The 18,960-nt window shown below is 38.2% G+C and overlaps 1 protein-coding gene across 1 annotated transcript in view; it reads left to right on the top strand.

Annotated features, from left to right (window-relative positions):
- LOC309558209 (uncharacterized protein) overlaps window positions 1-18,960 on the top strand; it is a gene marked incomplete at its 3' end in the record, with an annotated part of 98,461 nt that overhangs the window by 58,097 nt on the left and 21,404 nt on the right. The window contains exon 2 of the mRNA XM_082261228.1: window positions 11,594-11,655. Coding sequence (XP_082117354.1) covers window positions 11,601-11,655 — 55 coding nt within the window. The 5' untranslated portion in view covers window positions 11,594-11,600. The remainder of the gene's footprint in view (window positions 1-11,593; window positions 11,656-18,960) is intronic.

Raw genomic sequence — 18,960 nt, 5'->3', positions numbered from 1 at the left:
AAGTCAGATTTCTGGCATCCCCTGCAACAAAAATGTCATTTTTGGTGAGATCCTCCCAATAGGAACACGTCTAAAGGGATGCAAGCCCAGCAGTTTTCCTTATTAGAGCCCTGCAGCTGCCACAGCTGGTTTATAATTAAGAAACCAATCCCATTAGATTCACTTTCCCACATGGACACAGACAAACACAGGGATTTCTTCAGAATACTAAAAGGTAGGAATCTGCAACAAAGTTTGTTAAAATCCTTGTAATGTACAGAGATCACCCAGAGGGGAATGTTTTTTTATCAACAAAGTTGAGTTACTCTTTAACCGGTTGCCGACTATATACGGCGGCGGTCAGCCCCGGCCAGGCAAAGTGACGTATATATACGTCACTAGCCTGTCACTTCCTTGTGAGCCAATAGCGGGCGAGCGCGCGTCCGCGGAGGCGCGCGCCCACCCCGGCTCGTTCCTTGGGAAGTCCGTGCGTGTGACCGGCAGACCCCATGTCCGCCGGTCACTCGCGATTGTCCGCCGTGAAGGTAGAAAGGCAGGCGGCTGATGTAAACAAGCCGCCTGTCATTCTCCCCTGTGTAGGAATGGTGATCATACAGTTCTACTATGTAGGACCGTTGATCACTGTTCCTACACCAGTAGCCATGTCCAATCACAGTAAAATGCACGCCCCTAGGGACACACTTAACCCCTCCTTCCCCAATAAAGTTAACCCCTTCCCTGCCAGTGTCATTTTGCAGTAACAGTGCATATGTATAACACTGATTACTGCAGTAATGTCACTGGTCCCCCCAAAAGTGTCAAAAATGTCAGTCAAGGGTCCGATCTGTCCGCCGCAATGTCGCAGTACCCCAAAAAAAATCGCAGATCGCCGCCATTACGCGTTAAAAAAAACACACCAAAAATGACAGAAATCTTTCCCTTAGTTAGTAAACGCAACAACTTTTGCGCAAACCAATCAAAATACGCTTTTTGCGGTTTTTTTTACCAAACATATGTAGCAGAAAACAAATTGGCCAAAAATGTTAAAAAATTTAGATTTTTAATTTTTTTGGGGGAATTTCATATAAAAAAATGTGAAAAATATTGTTATTTTTGCAAAATTTACGCTCTTTTTTTGTTTATAGCGCATGATCAAAAAATCGCACAGGTGATCAAATACCACCAAAAGAAAGCTCTGTTTGTGGGAAAAAAAGGACGTCAAATTCGTTTAGGTACAGCGTCGCACGCAATTGTCAGTTAAAATCACACAGTAAAAAATCGCAAAAAATCCCCTGGTCAGGAAGGGGGTAATATCTTGCGGGGCTTAAGTGGTTAAATAAATTAAAAATGGCGTGGGGCCTTCCCCCAAACCATACCATTCCCTTATCCGGCAGGTCAGAAAAAGGAGGTGACAACCGCTCCCCCCCCTGGACCATACAAGGCCCCATACGCTCAACATGGGGGAGGTGCTTTGGGGCACCTACCCCAAACCACCCTGTCCCTATGTTGATAGGGATAAGGGCCTCTTCTCCACAACCCTGGGCGGTGGTTGAGGTTGGGGTCTGGAAGTTAGAATCTGGAAGCCCCTTTAACAGGGAGGCCCCTAGATCCTACCCCCCCCCCCCCCCCATGTGAATGAGTATGTGGTACATAGCAACTCTACCCATTCACCATAAAAGTGTAAAAGTGAATAAAGACAGTTATTTTGGCAAAAAAACAAAAAAAACAATTACCCTCATTGTAGATCCATCATCAATTACAACGTCCGCTGCTACCGCCGAACCCGAAAAAAAAAAAAAAAAAAAAAAAAAAAAAAGCTACACTAGCTAAAGAAGACCCCCCACAGTCTGCCTGCCCCACCATCTGACAATTTTTAAATAGCTATGGGGCAGGGCCACCCGGCAATGTCACCTGGTGGCACCACCTCCCGTGATGTCAGCAGCCCAGCATGCACCAGTGGATGATATCATGGGGAGGCGGGGGCACTGCCCCATAGCTATTTAGGAAACATCAGATGGCGGGGCAAGCAGACGGCGAGGAGCGTTCGTGCCGAGCAGGGCTTTTTTTTCCGTTTTTCAGGTCTGGCGGTGGAGGTGTCGTCGTGATTAATCTACATCGCATTGTTTTTTTATATTTTTTTTAAAAGGAATTGTCAAAAACTGGCTCCTGTCTTTATTCACTTTTACACTTTTTTGGTGAATGGGTAAGGGTCTGGCATTGGCTGGGGGGGGGGTGGCCCAAGGAGCAGATACCGGTCCTGCTGATGGGTTAAGGACCTTCTACGTCCCTGTCCAGCTCTCCTAGAGTAACTGCCTGTCTCCTGGAATCTCCTCCATGCTCCTGAGACTGTGCTGGGAGACACAGCAAACCTTCTGGCAATGGTACGTATTGATGTGCCATCCTGGAGGAGTTGGACTGCCTGTGCGACCTCTATAGGGTCCAGGTATGACCTCATGCTACCAGTAGTGACACTTACCCCCTCTATAGGGTCCAGGTACCACCTCATGCTACCAGTAGTGACCCTGACGCCCTCTATAGGGTCCAGGTACCACCTCATGCTACCAGTAGTGACACTGACCCCCTCTATAGGGTCCAGGTACCGCCTCATGCTACCAGTAGTGACCCTGACCCCCTCTATAGGGTCCAGGTACCGCCTCATGCTACCAGTAGTGACACTGACCCCCTCTATAGGGTCCAGGTACCTCCTCATGCTACCAGTAGTGACCCTGACCCCCTCTATAGGGTCCAGGTACCGCCTCATGCTACCAGTAGTGACCCTGATCCCCTCTATAGGGTCCAGGTACCGCCTCATGCTACCAGTAGTGACACTGATCCCCTCTATAGGGTCCAGGTACCGCCTCATGCTACCAGTAGTGACCCTGACCCCCTCTATAGGGTCCAGGTACCGCCTCATGCTACCAGTAGTGACCCTGACCCCCTCTATAGGGTCCAGGTACCGCCTCATGCTACCAGTAGTGACCCTGACCCCCCTCTATAGGGTCCAGGTACCGCCTCATGCTACCAGTAGTGACACTGACCCCCTCTATAGGGTCCAGGTACCGCCTCATGCTACCAGTAGTGACCCTGATCCCCTCTATAGGGTCCAGGTACCGCCTCATGCTACCATTAGTGACACTGATCCCCTCTATAGGGTCCAGGTACCGCCTCATGCTACCAGTAGTGACCCTGACCCCCTCTATAGGGTCCAGGTACCGCCTCATGCTACCAGTAGTGACCCTGACCCCCTCTATAGGGTCCAGGTACCTCCTCATGCTACCAGTAGTGACCCTGACCCCCTCTATAGGGTCCAGGTACCGCCTCATGCTACCAGTAGTGACCCTGATCCCCTCTATAGGGTCCAGGTACCGCCTCATGCTACCATTAGTGACACTGATCCCCTCTATAGGGTCCAGGTACCGCCTCATGCTACCAGTAGTGACCCTGACCCCCCTTTATAGGGTCCAGGTACCGCCTCATGCTACCAGTAGTGACCCTGACCCCCCTCTATAGGGTCCAGGTACCGCCTCATGCTACCAGTAGTGACACTGACCCCCTCTATAGGGTCCAGGTACCGCCTCATGCTACCAGTAGTGACCCTGACCCCCTCTATAGGGTCCAGGTACCGCCTCAAGCTACCAGTAGTGACCCTGATCTCCTCTATAGGGTCCAGGTACCGCCTCATGCTACCATTAGTGACACTGATCCCCTCTATAGGGTCCAGGTACCGCCTCATGCTACCAGTAGTGACCCTGACCCCCTCTATAGGGTCCAGGTACCGCCTCATGCTACCAGTAGTGACCCTGACCCCCTCTATAGGGTCCAGGTACCGCCTCATGCTACCAGTAGTGACCCTGATCCCCTCTATAGGGTCCAGGTACCGCCTCATGCTACCATTAGTGACACTGATCCCCTCTATAGGGTCCAGGTACCGCCTCATGCTACCAGTAGTGACCCTGACCCCTTCTATAGGGTCCAGGTACCGCCTCATGCTACCAGTAGTGACCCTGACCCCCCTCTATAGGGTCCAGGTACCGCCTCATGCTACCAGTAGTGACCCTGACCCCCTCTATAGGGTCCAGGTACCGCCTCATGCTACCAGTAGTGACCCTGATCCCCTCTATAGGGTCCAGGTACCGTCTCATGCTACCAGTAGTGACATGAGGTGAGAAAAGCAAGGCTCCTTTAAATGCAGTAACTTCAGTAGTTTATTGAAATAAAGGGTTAAAAGCACTTACAATAAGCAAGATGAGACATGTGCAACACAGAGCTGTAGTAGTCCAAGATCTGTCCGGTATCTTCGGGGGCCACTGCACTATGGTGCAGATATCCAGAGCTCCACTTCCTGTATGGGTGTCCTCTGAGCTGTGTGAGGGCGTTGAGCTCTTAGCAACAGAGCGGCCGGTATCCAGTGACGCGGGTGGATGGACGGTTATATGTTTCGGAGCATGCGCGGCTCCTTCGTCAGACCTCCAACCCAATAGAACACCTTTGGGGTGAATTAGAGCAGAGACTGCGAACCAGGCCTTCTCGTCCAACATCAGTGCCTGACCTCACAAATGCACTTCTGGAAGAATGGTCAAACATTCCCATAGACACTCCTAAACCTTGTGGACGGCCTTCCCAGAAGAGTTGAAGCTGTTATAGCTGCAAAGGGTGGGCCAACCCAATATTGAACCCTACGGACTAAGACTGGGGTGCCATTAAAGTTCATGTGTGTGTAAAGGCAGGCGTCCCAATACTTTTGACAATATAGTGTATTTCTATTATGAAAACCTATTGCTCATCACCATATGAAAGATGATAGCTGTTGGATCTAATCCCTAGTTGCCTTTGATGGCCCATGGAAACTTTGAGTGACTGGATCAGTGGTGAATGTCATTATCATTGTCATATGGAAATCCTCTCCCCAAGGGCTTTGCAGAACCGGTTATTATTCTCTGTATGCAGAACCAGTTATTCTATTAGTTTCTATTTTGATCACTTATTTTTCTTCTCTGCCAATGGCAGCTCCTTTTTAGAATGTTTGTACTGTGAATATGTTCGATTTTATTTATTTTATTTACGGACTATTGCTGCAGGATTTATTTTTACCGTGCAGCAAATAATAATATAATTATTGAAACTACTTTATTTCCATTTGGAGATTTGTAACAGCAACCTACCTCACTTAAAGTCCCGTTATCCCCATGCCCCCCTTTTTGATTACTGTAGTAATGTCACTGGTCCCCCAAAAGTGTCAAAAAATGTCAGTTAGGGGTCCGATCTGTCCGCCGCAATGTTGCAGTCCCGCTAAAAATCACAGATCACCAACATTACTAGTAAAAAAATAAAAAACAATAAAAATGACATAAATCTTTCCCGTAGTTAGTAGACGCGATAACTTTTGCGCAAACCAATCAAAACATGCCTATTGCAATTTTTTTTTTTTTTACCAAAAATATGTAGCAGAAAACAAATTTGTCTAAATTGTTAAAAAGTTTTGATTTTTAATTTTTTAATTTTTTTGGGGGAATATTATATAGCAGAATGTGAAAAATGTTTTTTTTTTTTTTTTTTCAGAATTGTCGCTTTTTTTTTTGTTTATAGCGCAAAAATTAGAAATCGCACTGGTGATCAAATTCCACCAAAAGAAAGCTCTATTTGTGGGGAAAAAAAGGTTATCAATTTTATTTGGGTACAGCGACGCACGACTGTGCAAATGTCTGTTAAAGTAACGCAGTGCCAAATCGCAAAAAAATGGCCTGGTGATTAAGGGGGTAAAAACCTTCCGGTCCAGAACTGGTTAAAATAACGCAGTGCCGTATAACAAAAAAAAAAAATGGTCTGGTCATGAAGGGGGGTAACTCTTCAGGAGGTCAAGTGGTTAAATTCAAATCCCTACAGCATGGCATTCCTCACACCTTTGGTGCCTCCAGAAATATTATTTTAATGGATCGTTGCTTTGTCTGTTTTTTTTTTTGTTTTTACAAAGTCACTTTTCAGGTTTACTTGGTAAAAGGAGTTTTTCCAGTTCAGTTCTCATGTCCATATAGCTGTTTATGGGTCGGTGCAATGTTTGCATTCGGCTATGCCCCTGACAAAAATGTAATGTATGTTTTTTTTAGAACAAATCAGGCTTTATTTTGGTGATGTTTTCTTGCACAAAAAATGTTTTTTTTTGCAATGTAATCCATCAACAAAAATACATAAAACATTTTTATTTTATCTATAATTAGTTATTAAAAATAGTTCTAAAATTAGGATTCTGCTACAAAGCATTGCAAAGTAATTTATAAGAAAATAAAGATTTTTTTTCCCCAACATTAAAAATGAACAAACAAAAAGAAAGTATCATTTGATATAAAAAAAAAAAAATAGAAATAAAGAAATCACCAAAAAAAAAAAAAAAACATGCTCAATGGGTGACATGTCCGGTGAGTCCCATGCACGAACTGGGATGTTTTCAGCTTCCAGGAATTGTATGTCTCAAAATCTCCTGTCTGATCAATGTTTATAAATAATGTTACTTTGTATCTCTCCATCTCCTGTCTGATCAATGTTTATAAACAATGTTACTTTGTATCTCTCCATCTCCTGTCTGATCAATGTTTATAAACAATGTTACTTTGTATCTCTCCATCTCCTGTCTGATCAATGTTTATAAACAATGCTACTTTGTATCTCTCCATCTCCTGTCTGATCAATGTTTATAAACAATGCTACTTTGTATCTCTCCATCTCCTGTCTGATCAATGTTTATAAACAATGTTACTTTGTATCTCTCTAAATCTCCTGTCTGATCAATGTTTATAAACAATGTTACTTTGTATCTCTCCATCTCCTGTCTGATCAATGTTTATAAACAATGTTACTTTGTATCTCTCTATCTCCTGTCTGATCAATGTTTATAAACAATGTTACTTTGTATCTCTCTAAATCTCCTGTCTGATCAATGTTTATAATCAAGGTTACTTTGTATCTCTCTATCTCCCATCTGATCAATATTTATAAACAATGTTACTTTGTATCTCTCTATCTCCCATCTGATCCATGTTTATAAACAATGTTACTTTGTATCTCTCTATTTCTCATCTGATCAATGTTTATAAACAATGTTACATTGTATCTCTTTATCTCCCATGTGATCAATGTTTATAAACAATGTTACTTTGTATCTCTCTATTTCCCATCTGATCAATGTTTATAAACAATGTTACTTTTTATCTCTTTATCTCCCATGTGATCAATGTTTATAAACAATGTTACTTTGTATCTCTCTATCTCCCACCTGATCAATATTTATAAACAATGTTACTTTGTATCTCTCTATCTCCCATCTGATCAATGTTTATAAACAATGTTACTTTGTATCTCTCTATCTCCTGTCTGATCAATGTTTATAAACAATGTTACTTTGTATCTCTCTAAATCTCCTGTCTGATCAATGTTTATAATCAAGGTTACTTTGTATCTCTCTATCTCCCATCTGATCAATATTTATAAACAATGTTACTTTGTATCTCTCTATCTCCCATCTGATCCATGTTTATAAACAATGTTACTTTGTATCTCTCTATTTCTCATCTGATCAATGTTTATAAACAATGTTACATTGTATCTCTTTATCTCCCATGTGATCAATGTTTATAAACAATGTTACTTTGTATCTCTCTATTTCCCATCTGATCAATGTTTATAAACAATGTTACTTTTTATCTCTTTATCTCCCATGTGATCAATGTTTATAAACAATGTTACTTTGTATCTCTCTATCTCCCACCTGATCAATATTTATAAACAATGTTACTTTGTATCTCTCTATCTCCCATCTGATCAATGTTTATAAACAATGTTACTTTGTATCTCTCTATCTCCTGTCTGATCAATGTTTATAAACAATGTTACTTTGTATCTCTCTAAATCTCTTGTCTGATCAATGTTTATAATCAAGGTTACTTTGTATCTCTCTATCTCCCATCTGATCAATATTTATAAACAATGTTACTTTGTATCTCTCTATCTCCCATCTGATCCATGTTTATAAACAATGTTACTTTGTATCTCTCTATTTCTCATCTGATCAATGTTTATAAACAATGTTACATTGTATCTCTTTATCTCCCATGTGATCAATGTTTATAAACAATGTTACTTTGTATCTCTCTATTTCCCATCTGATCAATGTTTATAAACAATGTTACTTTTTATCTCTTTATCTCCCATGTGATCAATGTTTATAAACAATGTTACTTTGTATCTCTCTATCTCCCGCCTGATCAATGTTTATAAACAATGTTACTTTGTATCTCTCTATCTCCCATCTGATCAATGTTTATAAACAATGTTACTTTGTATCTCTCTATCTCCCATCTGATCAATGTTTATAAACAATGTTACTTTGTATCTCTCTATCTCCTGTCTGATCAATGTTTATAAACAATGTTACTTTGTATCTCTCTAAATCTCCTGTCTGATCAATGTTTATAATCAAGGTTACTTTGTATCTCTCTATCTCCCATCTGATCAATATTTATAAACAATGTTACTTTGTATCTCTCTATCTCCCATCTGATCAATGTTTATAAACAATGTTACTTTGTATCTCTCTATTTCCCATCTGATCAATGTTTATAAACAATGTTACTTTGTATCTCTCCATCTCCCATCTGATCAATGTTTATAAACAATGTTACTTTGTATCTCTCTATCTCCCATCTGATCAATGTTTATAAACAATGTTACTTTGTATCTCTCTATCTCCCGCCTGATCAATGTTTATAAACAATGTTACTTTGTATCTCTCTATCTCCCATCTGATCAATGTTTATAAATAATGTTACTTTGTATCTCTCTCACTCCCATCTGATCAATGTTTATAAACAATGTTACTTTGTATCTCGCTATTTCCCATCTGATCAATGTATGGCTGAATTCGCATCGCGCAGACATCGCATGTGATTTGCAGAGCAGTGCGCTCCGAATCACATGCAATGTCTGACATCACACGTATGTGAACCGGGACTAACATTGGTGGTCAGTAGGGGGAAATAATCGTATAATCGATGCATTGCGATTCAGCCTTAAACGATTCTCAATCAATGAAGAGAACAGCTGAATCACGATTGCATCAATGATGTCATTCCAGCGGGCCCCTGTCAGAGTGCTCCCCTCCCCCCTCCTCTCCTTGTGTATGTCACACAGAGCAGCGACCTCCCGCTGTGTCACAGAACTTGGATCTGATTCGTTCTGCGGCGCCGTAACAAAGTCCCGCCTCCTAGACGGGCTCCTATTATAGACGGCACACTGATCCAATGCTGGGAAATTGAATTAGTCTAACCTGTAACATAAGAGCCAGTCAAGGAGGCGGGACTTTGTTGGGAATTATTAAGGCTGCATTTGATGGGCACTGGTAAGGCTGCATTTGATGGGCACAGTGGGGCTGCATTTGATGGAAACTAATAAGCTGCATTTGATGGGATATGCTGCATTTGATTGGCACTTCACAATTATGTGCCACTTTGTGTCGGTCTATCGAATAAAATGGCAATAAAATACATTTACGTTTTTGGTTGTAACGTAACAAAATGTTGAAAATTTCAGGGGTGTGACTACTGCGGCCCCGCAGATCAGCTTCCCCATTGACGAATGGGCATGCGCGTGCCCCCATAATCGCTCCCGCAAAGCAACGTACGGGTAGGGCGTTTCGCGGGAACCTGCCACTGTAATATCTGCAGCAGCTTCTTTTTTTGGCAGATTATAAGCATTTTTGGTCAGATGTCAATGCCTGCCTCCAAAGGCATGCAAAAAAAGGCCTAAAAAATGGGCGTGCGCGTTCCCCCCTAATCGCTCCCGCAAAGCAACGTACGGGTAGGGCGTTTCGCGGGAACCTGCCACTGTAATATCTGCAGCAGCTTCTTTTTTTGGCAGATTATAAGCATTTTTGGTCAGATGTCAATGCCTGCCTCCAAAGGCATGCAAAAAAAGGCCTAAAAAATGGGCGTGTGCGTGCCCCCATAATCGCTCCCGCAAAGCAACGTACGGGTAGGGCGTTTCGCGGGAACCTGCCACTGTAATATCTGCAGCAGCTTCTTTTTTTGGCAGATTATAAGCATTTTTGGTCAGATGTCAATGCCTGCCTCCGAAGGCATGCAAAAAAAGGCCTAAAAAATGGGTGTGCGCGCGCTACCATAATCGCTCTCGCAAAGCAACGTACGGGTAGGGCGTTTCGCGGGAACCTGCCACTGTAATATCTGCAGCAGCTTCTTTTTTTGGCAGATTATAAGCATTTTTGGTCAGATGTCAATGCCTGCCTCCAAAGGCATGCAAAAAAAGGCCTAAAAAATGGGCGTGCGTGTGCCCCCATAATCGCTCCCGCAAAGCAACGTACGGGTAGGGCGTTTCGCGGGAACCTGCCACTGTAATATCTGCAGAAGCTTCTTTTTTTGGCAGATTATAAGCATTTTTGGTCAGATGTCAATGCCTGCCTCCAAAGGCATGCAAAAAAAGGCCTAAAAAATGGGTGTGCGCGCGCCCCCATAATCGCTCTCGCAAAGCAACGTACGGGTAGGGCGTTTCGCGGGAACCTGCCGCTGTAATATCTGCAGCAGCTTCTTTTTTTGGCAGATTATAAGCATTTTTGGTCAGATGTCAATGCCTGCCTCCAAAGGCATGCAAAAAAAGGCCTAAAAAATGGGTGTGCGCGCGGCCCCATAACCGCTCCCGCAAAGCAACGTACGGGTAGGGCGTTTCGCGGGAACCTGCCACTGTAATATCTGCAGAAGCTTCTTTTTTTGGCAGATTATAAGCATTTTTGGTCAGATGTCAATGCCTGCCTCCAAAGGCATGCAAAAAAAGGCCTAAAAAAATGCCCAAAAAATGGCTGGAAAACATAAAAAAAATAAAACGCCTAAAAACGATACGCCCGGGTGTGAATGGAGCCTTACAGGATTTCTTGGAAGATTGCCCTGTATTTGTATTTATCATTTTCCTTCCACTTTGTGTCGGTCTACCACATAAAATCCCAATAAAATAAATTTAAGTTTTTGGTCGTAACATGACAAAATGTGGAAAATGCCAAGGGGTATGAATACTTTTTTAAGGCACTGTATATAGTCATTGGTAGATCCAAAGCAAAATGTAACGTGTGTGATCAACTTTAGATTTACCAAAACTCAGGATTAATGAGCGCAAGACAGTTGACTCCCTTTGTATCCAGTAGTTGGACCGATTCACCAACCAAAAGGCAAATGGGCCAAATGGTTTGTTTTTTTTTTCGGTTTATTTGAATAGACATTTGAGTGTTGCATCGTCAGTCACCCAACCTTCTTCCTGGAGTCAACAGTCAATATGTTCTGTGAAAGCAATTGTTCCTCGTGAGTTGTCGATGACAGAGGAATACAGTTAGGTGTTTAGCTCCAGGCGATTGGGCCGTCTGACCCGCTTCGCAGTAAGATCTCAAAGTTGATTTTCAAGTTCACGTTATGTCATTAGAATAAAGGTAGGGATTCCAGCCGGGCGAATCATGTGAGGTGTAGAGTAAGGAGAAGGCAGTACGAGAGGGAAGCTGGGAGCACCCAGAGCTCTGCCTAATTCTATCCTTCCCTGACAAATCTCTATTTCTTCAATTCTTCTACAGCAGAACGATGACCGCCATGGGGCAAGATCTGATCCTCATCTTGTGTCTCCTCCTCGGCAATGGTGAGTGAAAGGAACATGTCTTGTCAATCCTTTATTTTATCTTTACTCCACAAAAGCCATTGAAACTAAGAAGAGCAGCAAAAAAACAAGGTGGTCCATTAAATCCCCCCCCCTTTTTTTTTTTTTTTACTCTTTTTTAAGTAGTTTTTTTATAGACCGGTGTCTATCCCTAGGATGTGTAAAATGTACCTATTGTACCAGAAAACCAGAAAAAAAATATTTCTAATATTACTCTTGATTTCTTGAATTAAAAATTATTTACTAGCCTGGAACTTCCTGTTATAGAATGACAACCATCTGTCATTGTCTCCCAGTTGTGCTCCTGGGTTGTCACCCTCTCATATGTGCTTCTGATGGGCACTACAAATGGTGCTTTCAACACTCATTATGCGGGTAGGATCCACTGTTGTCCCTAAAGATGAGCATAATTCTATTTCATGGTTTAAATTGTGAAATATGCACATCATTCAGCACTTTATTTTGCACAGCGTTTGGTGCATATAGCCAATTGAATATGTTTTTTTATAAAATTGGAAATAAAATAAATAAAATGGGTAAAATCGGATTTTGTTTTATTCCACTCAAGCACTATGAACTATATGTATGTTGATATTTTATCATATTTTTAGACGATATTATCTCACTAATGTAGATATATTTTTATTTATTTTATTCATTACTTAATTTTTAGACAATATTATCTCACTAATGTACATATATTTTTATTTATTTTATTCATTACTTAATTTTTAGACGATATCTCACTAATGTACATATATTTTTATTTATTTTATTCATTAAATAAATTTTAGACGATTAATATTATCTCACTAATGTACATATATTTTTTAATTATTTTATTCATTGCTTAATTTTTAGATGATGTTATCTCACTAATTTACATATATTTTTATTTATTTTATCCATTACTTAATTTTTAGACGATATTATCTTACTAATGTACATATATTTTTATTTATTTTATTCATTACTTAATTTTTAGACGATATTATCTCACTAATGTACATATATTTTTATTTATTTTATCCATTACTTAATTTTTAGATGATATTATCTCACTAATATAAATATATTTTTATTTATTTTATTCATTACTTAATTTTTAGACGATATTATCTCACTAATGTACATATATTTTTATTTATTTTATTCATTACTTCATTTTTAGACGATATTATCTCATTAATGTACATATATTTTTATTTTATTTTATTCATTACTTAATTTTTAGACAATTGATATTATCTCACTAATGTACATATATTTTTATTTATTTTATTCATTACTTTAATTTTTAGACGATGTTATCTCACTAATGTACATATATTTTTATTTATTTTATCCATTACTTAATTTTTAGACAATATTATCTCACTAATGTACATATATTTTTATTTATTTTATTCATTACTTAATTTTTAGACGATATTATCTCACTAATGTACATATATTTTTATTTATTTTATCCATTACTTCATTTTTAGATGATATTATATCACTAATATAAATATATTTTTATTTATTTTATTCATTACTTCATTTTTAGACGATATTATCTCACTAATATACATATATTTTTATTTATTTTATTCATTACTTTATTTTTAGACGATATTATCTCACTAATGTACATATATTTTTATTTATTTTATCCATTACTTCATTTTTAGACGATATTATCTCACTAATGTACATATATTTTTATTTATTTTATTCATTACTTCATTTTTAGACGATATTATCTCACTAATGTACATATATTTTTATTTATTGTATTCATTACTTCATTTTTAGACGATATTATCTCACTAATGTACATATATTTTTTATTTATTTTATTCATTACTTAATTTTTAGACGATATCATCTCACTAATGTACATATATTTTTATTTATTTTATTCATTACTTTAATTTTTAGACGATATTATCTCACTAATGTACATATATTTTTATTTATTTTATCCATTACTTAATTTTTAGACAATATTATCTCACTAATGTACATATATTTTTATTTATTTTATTCATTACTTAATTTTTAGACGATATACAATGCATATCGTCTAAAAATTAAGTAATGAATAAAATAAATAAATAAAAATATGTGTACATTAGTGAGATAATATCAACAAAATATAACTACGTTTTACTTTATTATTTTTACGGGGTACTTTTTTAAAATGTATTTGGTGGGGGGGGGGGGGGGATTGTCGTCCAATGAGCAGGAAATCAAGAGTAAAGGAAATGCAAAGTGAGGTGCTGTTTAGTGATATGTGCATCTCAAGAAATAAACAATGTATGTTGATATTTTATAGTTATATTTTGTTGATATTATCTCACTAATGTACATACATTTTTATTTATTTTATTCATTACTTAATTTTTACACAATTGATTTTATCTCACTAATGTACATATATTTTCATTTATTTTAATCATTACTTAATTTTTAGACAATAGATATTATCTCACTAATGTACATATAATTTTATTTATTTTATTCATTACTTAATTAATAAACGATTGATATTATCTCACTAATGTACATATATTTTTATTTATTTTATTCATTACTCAATTAATAGATGATTGATATTATCTCACTAATGTACATATATTTTTATTTATTTAATTCATTACTTAATTTTTAGACGATTGATATCTCACTAATGTACATATATTTTTATTTATTTTATTCATGACTTAATTATTAGACGATTTATATTATCTCACTAATGTACATATAATTTTATTTATTTTATTCATTACTTAATTAATAAACGATTGATATTATCTCACTAATGTACATATATTTTTATTTATTTTATTCATTACTCAATTAATAGATGATTGATATTATCTCACTAATGTACATATATTTTTATTTATTTAATTCATTACTTAATTTTTAGACGATTGATATCTCACTAATGTACATATATTTTTATTTATTTTATTCATGACTTAATTATTAGACGATTTATATTATCTCACTAATGTACATATATTTTTATTTATTTTATTCATTACTTAATTTTTAGACGATATTATCTCACTAATGTACATATATTTTTATTTATTTTATTCATTACTTAATTTTTAGATGATATTATCTCACTAATGTACATATATTTTTATTTATTTTATTCATTACTTAATTTTTAGATGATATTATCTCACTAATGTACATACATTTTTATTTTTTTTATTCATTACTTAATTTTTAGACTATATACAATGTATATCGTCTAAAAATTAAGTAATGAATAAAATAAATAAAAATATATGTACATTAGTGAGATAATATCAACAAAATATAACTGTAAAATATCAACAACATACATTGTTTATTTCTTGAGATGCACATATCATTAAACAGCGCCTCACTTTGCATTTCCTTTACTCTTGATTTCCTGCTCATTGGACGACAATTCCCCCCCCCCCCCCCCAAATAAATTTTAAGAAAGTATCCCATAAAACACGTCCAAATCACAAAAAATTGCTTGCAGTTTTTTTTTTTTTTTTTATTAATTTAATTTTTTTTTTATATATAAAATAATACAGTTATACCTCACAAATATATCTCAGCAGTCCATAAATGGAATTATCATCCATCAGCAAACTTAAACAGAGCCCTGGATGACACTGACCCAGCTCAGTAAACCATATACATAATATGTGTATTGTAATTCTACAAATAATCTCATAAAAATTAAATATTTATAAAAAACCTAAATAAAAATTCACTGAAATAAAAAAAAGTAAATAAATTTGGTATGTATAAATGTGTATATTACAAAGTACAAAAATCTGAAATTTTGACAACCTTAATTAACCAGCACTGCCCCACCCAATAAACAAATCCAAAAAACGCCTGTGCAAAAATGAGAAAAACTATATGCAAAAATCCAAAAACCTGAATAAAAAAATTCAATGAATAATTTAGGTATGTATAAATGCGTATACTACAAAGTACACAAATCTGAAATGTGTCAATACTAAAATCCAGCACTGCCTCACCCAATATATCAACCCAGATAACGCCTGTGCAAAAATGTGAATGTGAAAAATATATGCAATAATGCAAAAACTGAAATAAAAAAATGTAATAAATAAATGAGGTATGTATAAATGTGTATATTACAAAGTACACAAATGTGAAATTGGATAATCCTAATAACCAGCACTGCCTCACCCAATAAACAAACCTACTATTCCTCCCAGTGACACCAACAATGGGGCTCAATGACCTCAATGATCGGACACTATTCCTCCTAAAGAGGATATGATCTCCATGTATAAATACATAAGGGGGGATATGATCTCCATGTATAAATACATAAGGGGGGGATATGATCTCCATGTATATATACATAAGGGGGATACGATCACCATGTATAAATACATAAGGGGGATATGATCACCATGTATAAATACATAAGGGGGGATATGATCACCATGTATAAATACATAAGGGGGGATATGATCTCCATGTATAAATACATAAGGGGGATATGATCACCATGTATAAATACATAAGGGGGGGATATGATCTCCATGTATAAATACATAAGGGGGGATATGATCACCATGTATAAATACATAAGGGGGATATGATCTCCATGTATAAATACATAAGGGGGGATATGATCTCCATGTATAAATACATAAGGGGGGATATGATCACCGTGTATAAATACATAAGGGGGGATATGATCTCCATGTATAAATACATAAGGGGGGATATGATCACCATGTATAAATACATAAGGGGGGATATGATCACCATGTATAAATACATAAGGGGGGATATGATCTCCATGTATAAATACATAAGGGGGATATGATCTCCATGTATAAATACATAAGGGGGGATATGATCTCCATGTATAAATACATAAGGGGGGATATGATCACCATGTATAAATACATAAGGGGGGGTATGATCACCATGTATAAATACATAAGGGGGGGATACGATCACCATGTATAAATACATAAGGGGGGGATATGATCTCCATGTATAAATACATAAGGGGGGATATGATCTCCATGTATAAATACATAAGGGGGGGATATGATCTCCATGTATAAATACATAAGGGGGGGATATGATCTCCATGTATAAATACATAAGGGGGGATATGATCTCCATGTATAAATACATAAGGGGGGATATGATCTCCATGTATAAATACATAAGGGGGGATATGATCTCCATGTATAAATACATAAGGGGGGATATGATCTCCATGTATAAATACATAAGGGGAGATATGATCTCCATGTATAAATACATAAGGGGGATATGATCTCCATGTATAAATACATAAGGGGGGATATGATCACCATGTAGAAATGCAAATACATAAGGGGGATATGATCACCATGTATAAATACATAAGGGGGGATATGATCACCATGTATAAATACATAAGGGGGATATGATCACCATGTATAAATACATAAGGGGGGATATGATCACCATGTATAAATACATAAGGGGGGATATGATCACCATGTATAAACACATAAGGGGGGATATGATCACCATGTATAAATACATAAGGGGGATATGATCTCCATGTATAAATACATAAGGGGGATATGATCTCCATGTATAAATACATAAGGGAGGGATATGATCTCCATGTATAAATACATAAGGGGGGATATGATCACCATGTATAAATAGATAAGGAGGGATATGATCTCTATAAATAAATACATAAGGGGAGATATGAGCTCCATGTATAAATACATAAGGGGGGTATGATCACCATGTATAAATTCATAAGGGGGGATATGATCTCCATGTATAAATACATAAGGGGGGATATGATCACCATGTATAAATACATAAGGGGGGATATGATCTCCATGTATAAATACATAAGGGGGGAAATGATCTCCATGTATAAATACATAAGGGGGGATATGATCTCCATGTATAAATACATAAGGGGGGATATGATCACCATGTATAAATACATAAGGGGGGATATGATCTCCATGTATAAATACATAAGGGGGGATATGATCTCCATGCATAAATACATAAGGGGGGATATGAGCTCCATGTATAAATACATAAGGGGGGATATGAGCTCCATGTATAAATACATAAGGGGGGATATAATCTCCAGTGGTGAGATGATTGGAGCTTTGTGACATGGTGCATTATCCTGCTGGAAGGAGCCATCAGAAGATGGGGACACTGTAGTCATAAAGGGATGGACATGGTCAGCAACAATACTCAGATAGGCCGTGGCATTTAAATTATGCTTAATTGCTAAAAAGGGGCCAAAAAAATATCCCCCACACCATTACACCACCAGCCTGAACCATTATCCCCCCCCCCCACCCACAGACACACACCATTACACCACCAGCCTTAACCGTTACCCCCCTCATCCCCCACACCATTACACCACAACCACCAGCCTTAACCGTTACCCCCCCCCCACCATTACACCACCACCAGCACCACCAGCCTTAACCGTTACCCCCCCCCCTGGCCTCCCCCACACCATTACACCACCACCAGCCTGAACCATTACCCCCCTCCTGCCCCACACCATTACACCAACACCAGCCTGAATCGTTACCCCCCCTCCCCCACACCATTACACCACCACTGCCCGCCTGAACCGTTACCCCGCCCCTCCTCCCCCACACCATTACACCACCACTGCCAGCCTGAACAGTTACCCCACCCCTCTTTCCCCACACCATTACACCACCACCACCAGCCTTAACCGGTGATACAAGGCAGGATGGATCCATGCGCCAAATTCTGACCCCATCTGAATTTCGCAGCTGAAATCGAGACTCATCAGACCAAGCAACATTTTTTCCAGTCTTCCATTGTCCAGTTTTGGTGATCCTGTGCCAATTGTAGCCTCAGTTTCCTGTTCTTAGCTGACAGGAGTGGCACCGGGTGTGGTCTTCTGCTGGTGTATCCCATCTGCTTCAAGGTTTGACCTGTTGTGCATTCAGAGATGGTATTCTGCATACTTTGGGTGTGGTTATTTGAGTTACAGTTGCTTTTCTATCATCTGGAACCAGTCTGCCCATTCTCCTCTGACCTCAACAAGGCATTTTCATCCACACAACTGGATATTTTCTCTTTTTCCCACCATTTTCTGTAACCCCGAGAGATGGTTGTGTGTGAGAATCCCAGAAATACTCAGACGAGCCCGTCTGCCACCAACAACCATGCCACGTTCAAAGTCACTTCAATCCCCTTTATTCCCCATTTTGATGCTCGGTTTGAACTTCG

Source organism: Pelophylax lessonae (assembly GCF_965119305.1).
Source record: "Pelophylax lessonae genome assembly, chromosome: 6".
NCBI classification, from domain to species: Eukaryota; Metazoa; Chordata; class Amphibia; order Anura; family Ranidae; genus Pelophylax; species Pelophylax lessonae.
Note: the sequence above shows the minus strand (reverse complement) of the source record. Positions and strands in the feature narration are given on the sequence as shown.